Raw genomic sequence first — 8,255 nt, forward strand, 5'->3', positions numbered from 1 at the left:
AAAACTGCGATATTTTAGTAACTACTGAAGATTATTCACTCAAAATTGATACTTACAATAACTTTTAGACGAAAAATAAGAATATTACAAATTTTTAGAAAATGGGCGTAGTCACGCCCACTTATGGATACATGTGTATATCTTGGTAACCGCAGCACCAATTTCTGCCAAACTTGGCACAGTTGTTAGTCTTGCTACAGCATACCAAATAACCACGTCTACCTCCCATATAACGGTAATTTGGAGAAATACGAAATCTTCGATAAAGCAATAAATATTAAAGCTAATTTACTCAAAATTGATGCTTGCAACAATTCTTTACCAGGAAATACGTTTATGGTAAAATTTTGGAAAATGGGCGTGTCACCGCCCACTTATGATCACATATATGTATCTCGGTAACCGTTATACCAATTTCTACCAAACTCGGTATGATTATTGTGCTTGCCACATAGAAGCAAAACGTTGAAAATTGTTGGAATCGGATTCAAATTACGACCACTTTTCATATAACGGAAAATTTCAGAAATGCTTGAAACTTCAATATTTCGAAATTTAAGGACGCTAATTTACTCAAAATTTATACGCACCGGCTTGAGGTAACTTTCGGAAAGGTGAAAATGATATACTTAGTACCTGCGCCGGGTATTTAATGTTCGGCTCCGGCCGAACCTAGACTTTCTTACTTGTTCATAATATTAAAGTTGGATATACATTTTTGGTGATTTGGAAACTTGATATACATTTTTAGGCCTTTGTTAACTGGTCATATCTTTTAATTTTTGGTGCTTAAAAAACTGGAGATGAATTTTTTCCGATATTAAAATTGGACATAATTTTTTGAAGATTAGAAATTGGACATACATTTTTTATTTTATTTTTTTGGTCTTTAGTGTTTGTAAAGTGTGACATCAATTTCTGATAATAAAAGTTGGACAAAAATTTGGTAATTTAGAAACTGTATATAAATTGTTAGGCCTTTGTTAACTTGACATATCTTCTAGTTTTTGGTGCTTAAAAAAGTCGACATAAATTTATGCCGATATAAAAATTGGACATAATTTGCTGACAATTGGAAACTAAACATACATTTTTAGTGCTTCTTCTCACGATATCAATTTTTGATAATATTAAATTTGGACATGAAACTTTGGTAATTTAGAAACTGGACATAAATTTTTAGGCATTCATTAACTGGACATATCTTTTAATTTTTGGTGGTTAAGTGAACATCAATTTTTGCCAGTATTAGAGTTGGATATAAATTTTAAGCATTCAATAACTGGAAATACATTTTTTTAAATCTTTGATGCTTAACAACTCGACATAACCATAACTATTTGGAAGAAACTGTACATGCCTTTTCTTTATTTTGGTGTCTAAAAAGCATTTCGTACATTTGTTATAACATCGAAGTTGGACATAAATTTTTGGTAATTTAGATACTGGAAATAAATATGCGGGCATTACGTAACTGGAAATGCAATTTTTTTACTTCTTGGAGCTTAAACTGAACATAAATTTTTGATAACATTAAATTTGGACATTTATAAATTTTTAGTAATTTAGAAACTGTACATAACTTTTTTGGCGTGCAATAACCGGACAATTTTGTTTAGGTTATGGTGCTAAACAGAATAGACATACATTTTCGCTGATATAAAAGTGGGACATAAATTTTTCGTAATTTAGAAACTGGACATAAATTGTTTGGCATTCAATAAATGCATACTTTTTTTTTAATTTATTGAGCTTAAAGATTTGGCCCCTAGACTTAGATTTTAAGGCGCGCAGTATCTAAACGAATCGACTTCTTTGCGCTAAATTATCGTATGTGGCATTTTTTTTTTAAATTAACGTTTTGATGCAAATTTGTTCCACACCACACGACGCGTCATTTGTTAAAATATTGCAGCTGAAATCCCATCCCCTGCGCCAAAAATTTAATGAAGATACATATTATCATTTGTAATGATACCTTTTTCATGTGGGCCAAATTATCGTATGCGCGGTACAAAAGTATTTTGTACGTAAATTGTAAAAAAAAAAATATAAAACAAGTAATTTTTAGCAAAAATAAAACCGACTTCAACTCTGATATAAAAAAAAAAATATATATATATATCTCATGATCCACTGATCGGATCTTAATTAGTATGGGACCACCTCTGAGACACTATCTTTCCGATGCAAAAATAATTATCGAAATCGATTGACGTGGTCCAAATTTATGCGGTAACATACATAAAAAAAACAAGTAAGAAAGTCTAAGTTCGGCCAGAGCCGAACATTAAATACCCGGCGCAGGTACTAAGTATATGATTTTCACCTTTCCGAAAGTTACCGCAAGCCGGTGCGTATCAATTTTGAGTAAATTAGCGTCCTTAAATTTCGAAATATTGAAGTTTCAAGCATTTCTGAAATTTGCCGTTATATGAAAAGTGGTCGTAATTTGAATCCGATTCCAACAATTTTCAACGTTTTACTTCTATGTGGCAAGCACAATAATCATACCGAGTTTGGTACAAATTGGTATAACGGTTACCGAGATACATATAAATTTTATCATAAACGTATTTCTTGGTAAAGAATTGTTGCAAGCATCAATTTTGAGTAAATTAGCTTTAATATTTATTGATTTATCGAAGATTTCGTATTTCTCCAAATTACCGTTATATGGGAGGTAGGCGTGGTTATTGTCCGATTTTCAAAAGTTTCGGCCATTTGGTATGCTGTAGCAAGACTAACAACTGTGCCAAGTTTGGAAGAAATTGGTGCAGCGGCTACCAAGATATACACATGTATCCATAAGTGGGCGTGGCTACGCCCATTTTCTAAAAATTTGTAATATTCTTATTTTTCGTCTAAAAATTATTGTAAGTATTAATTTTGAGTGAATAATCTTCAGTAGTTACTAAAATATCGCAGTTTTCGTATTTCTGAAAATTACCGTTATATGGGAGGTAGGCGTGGTTATTGTCCGATTTTGCCCATTTTCAATACCATCCGTCCTACGCCCGAAAGAAGTGCACAGACCAAGTTTCGTTAAGATATCTCGAGTTATCGTGTGCACAGACGGACGGACGGAAGGACGGACGGACAGACAGTCACCGCTTAATCGATTTCTCTTTTCATTCTGATCATTTATGTATAAATTTGTCTATATCTATCTCGATTCATTTTGCCTGTTACAAACAACCGTTATGTGAACAAAGTTATAATACCCTTGTGCACAAGTGCGCTCGGGTATAAAAATAATAATAAAATAAAAAATAAAAAATATTCCGACGAACTGATAACCTCCTCCTTTTTTAGAAGTCGGTTAATAAAAAATTTTTTAAAATCTTGAAAAGTAGAAAAATTATGTCCAGTTTTTCAATTGCTATAAATTTATGTATTTTGGAATGAATATCTGTTGTTCCAAAAAACATTATCTTCTCACCCTTTCGGAAGAATCAACAAAAGAAAGATAAATTTATGTCTTGATTTCCAAAAGCATTCAATTGTACCCAATTTTTAAGCTGCCCAAGCGTACGTCCAGTTTTTAAATTACAAAAAAAATATGTGCAGTTTTTGAATAACCAAACAATCTTGTATGTCGATTTTTTATATGGCCAAAAATGTATGTCCGGTTTTTAAATTATGGTTAATTATTACCAATTTTTAAAGATCCAGTAATTTATGTTAATTTTTAAAAATACAAAAAAATATTTCAAAGTCTTCATTGGTCAAGAAAATATGTCCCATTTTCAATTACCAAAGTTTTTGTCCAGTTTTGAATTAACAAAGCGTCGTGTTTATTATGCCCAGTTTTTATCCAATTTTTAGTTTATGAGAAATTATATACAATTTTTAAATGGCCATGACTTTATGTTCAGTTCTAAAAATACCAAAAAGTTCATAAGCAGATCTTATTTAGCCCAAAAAAAAAATATCAAGTTTTCAATTACCAAATTTTATGTCCACTTTTTAAATTACCATAAATTTATTTCCAACCCGGCATGTTCAGTATGCCCAGCTTTAAGCTTCCCTTAATCAAGACCGGCCGCAAGGTTTTGGCGGTTAAAACCCCCCTGTGGATGGAAATATGCATAAAAATTGTTCATCATTTAGTTTAAGATAATAATGGTAAAAAAATATTTTAAGATCTCAAATATTTAAGATCTCTTTTCTGAGATAGTAATCGAGAGATCTAGCTTTAATTTAAGCCAGGAAGGTTCTATCACCTTTTGTTTCTTTGCTAGAGCTTCTAAAATATTTCCAAACCCGCGATTTTTGGGCACTTCGACCTCGTTTTTATTCAAAATCTGTAGCTGATGGAAACTTTATGCTTACGGATTCGTAATCAGCACAAGAAAAATCTCTCAAAAGCAGCTTTAACATTTGCCATACCAATTTTTTTTTTATATTATATTAGATAAAATTTATAATTCAGTTTTTTCTACAGAAATTTTTCCTAATGTGGTAATTATAGTTTTGCAAAATAATTCAATGAATATCATCATACATGTGTGGTAGACTTATTTTGCAACTTTGTCCCCCCAGAAAGGTTCATTTGGTCATACAAACATCACCTGCGAAAACTTTTTAAAATCGGATAACGAAAGGACGTGCCTCAAAGGCCCTAAAGTTCAGCAAATTCATGGAATTTTTCACAAAGCGGTCGATATTTTGTCTATAAGTCAGTGGGAAATTTAAAAATTTTAATAGCACTAGATGGAGTTTTGTCCCCCGATATCAAAAATAGCTACAATATTTTTAAACCTCTCCATCTTTTAAAGTTATTGAAGTTTTTGGTGAAAACGCCGTGAGGCCTTTTGAAAAATTCAACATGGCGTCTCAAATATCTAAACTAACCGTAAATTACAAATTTTGTGCCACCTGAGAACCCAACACTAAAAGAGAAAAGTTCCCTACAACTTTGGCATTTGAATATGCTACGCAAAATTAGGGAAATTAAATTCCCTACAAATTCGTGTACAACCTTTTTATACGAAAATGCAAAATAAGCTTACAAATCGCAAAAGCCAAAAATAACCTAAAATCCAAGATGGCGAGATGTTCCGGTATGAAAATTAGGGGCGAGACTGTGGATCCATGTTCTACGTGTCAAATAGAAGTAAACTGCATCAAAAGTTCACTACTACACTTTTTTTTCCTTCATAACAAATTGATCTAAATTTACTTGGCTTAAATTTGTCTTCTAAATTCATAGATAATTGAAATAACTTAATAACTTTAAAAGTTGGGGAGGTTTAAAAATAGGTTAGCCACATTTGACATCTGGGGGCAAAACTACATCAATGCCATTAAAATATATTAAACTTCCCACTGAATGCAGGCATGGGCACAGAACAAGCACACAATGGGCTAGCTTTTCTCAATATTCATCGAAATCTGGATGTTAAATTATATCCAAATTTAAATACATACAATATTTTGAATACTCTAAATAACACAATGGTATTCTTGGTTGTTACAAATGACTTTATATGAGATCTGTCAATATGTCGTATTTTAGTTTAGTTTTTACCAATCGGGAGGATTTTCACCGAGATAGGCGTTCAATTGAGCTTTAATTTCTCATTTTTTAATGTCTCCAGATTCTACATCCGAGCCTTCGCTTTCATTGGGAGGAATCTAAAATTAGTTCTAGGTTGCTTATAAAACTTTTAACAGTACTTGTTGAAGGCCAATCAATATTGCTCGATATACTACTTAGCCATTTAGCGCCTGAAGTTAAAAGCCGGTTATTGTCCGCACCCTGGTTAAACAGGCTAAGAGACATTTCAATAAAATTAAAGTGGATTCTCTGCCCATGTACAGATTCGCATTCGCAAAACATTGGTATCATTTGATGCGAATCCGAATGTCGAATACGAATGTGAAAAATGATGTGAATCATTCGCATAACGAATGCGAATGCAAATATTCGCAACATTCCCGATACATACATACATATGTATATAATTTATTTATTTGTTTTCCTTTATAAACATAAAACAAAATTTATTAGAATGTTTCTAGGTCGATTCAAATGGTATGTAATCGAAAAAAACTAGCGGCATAAAAACTCCATATATAAAAATATTTTTCAATTAACAAAAAATTTATCGCCAAAAAATTATATCCGATTTATAAAAGACCGAGACCGATCTGTGTTTATTTTTAAAATTATCAAAAATTTATGTTCAATTTTTTAATTGTCAAAAAATTATGTTTAGCTTTTATATGAACACCACTTTACGCTCAGTTCCTAAATTAAAGAAAAATTTAACAGTTTTAGGTTGCCAAAAATTTAAGGCTTTAAATTATGGCCTATTTTTGAATAACCACACAATTGTGTCCTTGTTTTTATATTATCAAAAAATCATGTATCATCTTGAACCGCAAGTTCCTTGTAGTGAATACGGAGTTGCTTCTAAAAACTTTCCGTTTACTTAAGATAGCTCTAACTACCTGTTTTGTTAATAAATACACATGTGTGCAAATACATACATACATAAGTATTACACATAGGTACCTATAGAAAAATACTCTAAACATTTATCAGTGGAAAATTTAATGAGGATATTCTTGTTATTCTTAGGAGAGAACCCAAATGAAACATTATTTCCCTGGGCGTTTCTTTTAAGTACGTCGCTTACATTAGTGAGCACGCATTCCAAGGTTGGTAGGCAGGTCAGTCATTTCCTTGAAGTTAAGGTACTTTGCATTATGAAAACATATTACGTATCCATGTATGTATGTATATGTACTTATGAGTTTTTTTGGAGAAATATAAGGATAACAAGCGACCCAAATAAAAAGAAAGACGCCAGCAAATCAAAGTAACAAATAGCAGGATTATAAGCTTCAAGCAGAAAGGACAGAGATATAAAGACTAACTCTACAGCCTGAAACAGGTAAAAATATCTAGTAACTACGCCGGCAACAATTTCACAGGAACTCGGCGCCGTTTTAGTACTTAAGCAAACAGCCTCAAGTCAAAAGCGAACAAAAGCAGCTTGCAATCGTTAAGGAAAGGATCGAGTAGAGAGCAAACGCTATCAAAGTTTTATTTGAAGAGGTAACTAAGCATTATTCTCGTAAACGCCATAGAAATATTTAATATCGTCATGCAAGCCACGGCAACGGCAACCACATTTCGCTTACGTAGTTCCACATATAATGGCACCGATCGAAAGAGTAATTCCAGGTTGAGACAATACAAATGTATTTCGACCTGTAGTACTCGTAGTTATCAATACTACAGCGAAGGACAGCAAATATCCAGCTCTACAACGTCCATCTCATCGACTGCTTCAACCTCATCATATTATGGCGACTCCTCTTTGGGCTCTACCAGCAGCAGCAGCAGCAGCGAAAGCGAAAATTACTTCATTCAGCAACGAAGGGAGCTAATACAACGCCCACGAAGTTATTCACTTTCAGTTAGCAGCGAAAGTGATTGTTGTTTTTTCCATGCGTACTATAGCGACCGTTATGGTGGTAGTAGCATTAAGAAGCGTAACAGTCAGCGATCGCCTCATGTACGGCAACAGCAATGGAGATGGCTGCAGTACGTTCAACAGCGACAGCTTAGCAGCAACATTGACAGTGATAGCAGTGAAAGCGTTTACTTTGCAGCCCACCAGCAGCAAAAGCAAATTTTTGAGACATCAACTGCCATTTCAAATGATCCACTAGATATGGCGTATTGCAATGACAACGAAAATATAAGGGAAAATAGCACACCCAGTGCCTCCACGGATTTGGCTAAAAACAAAAGATCACGCATTAGAGCACCCTCGCCAAAAGCGCTGCCTAAACCGCCACAACATTGGCTGATGAGCTTAGCGGAGTGTGAGCAGCAAGGCAGTGCAACCGTAGCGGCCAATCTATTCCCTTCAGTATACTTTAGCGATTTCTACGGAGGTTATGGCGTTGAGCATACTCAGCTGAACCAACTGAACAATATTGATACTTACATTTTAAAGCTTTTGCTAAAGGTGCAATCATAAGCGATGCAAAAACTCACGCTGCAGCAATGGAAATTATATAAAAGATTAAGATTAAAAATTTGGTAATTTTATGAAGTAAGTATCTCTCTGTGAATTTTAAATAAAGCTCAAAATAAATAAAATTTTAAACAGTCATTTATAGCTATATTCTTCAGTGTTTTTTCGCGTAAATTTTCGAAGCGGCTGCACTGATATGAGTGTGACTTTTACTGGTATATACAGTATCGATCATATTTATAGCACGCCATTTCA

General features: G+C 33.3%; 1 protein-coding gene across 1 annotated transcript; it reads left to right on the forward strand.

Moving 5' to 3' along the window:
• The first annotated feature begins 7,118 nt into the window (after positions 1–7,118).
• On the forward strand, positions 7,119–8,003 carry LOC118745088 (uncharacterized protein DDB_G0271670-like). The gene has a single exon (XM_036478626.1). The coding sequence runs from the start codon at positions 7,119–7,121 to the stop codon at positions 8,001–8,003; it is 885 nt and encodes a 294-aa protein (XP_036334519.1).
• The last annotated feature ends 252 nt before the right edge of the window (positions 8,004–8,255 follow it).

The sequence above is a fragment of the Rhagoletis pomonella genome, unplaced genomic scaffold (genome assembly GCF_013731165.1).
Source record: "Rhagoletis pomonella isolate Grant_MI unplaced genomic scaffold, Rhpom_1.0 Rhpom_scaffold_00008, whole genome shotgun sequence".
In the NCBI taxonomy this organism is placed as follows: Eukaryota; Metazoa; Arthropoda; class Insecta; order Diptera; family Tephritidae; genus Rhagoletis; species Rhagoletis pomonella.

Bases quoted from the DNA above. Each gene is read 5' to 3' on its own strand.
- LOC118745088 (XM_036478626.1), top strand. From the start codon at position 7,119: ATGCAAGCCACGGCAACGGCAACCACATTTCGCTTACGTAGTTCCACA.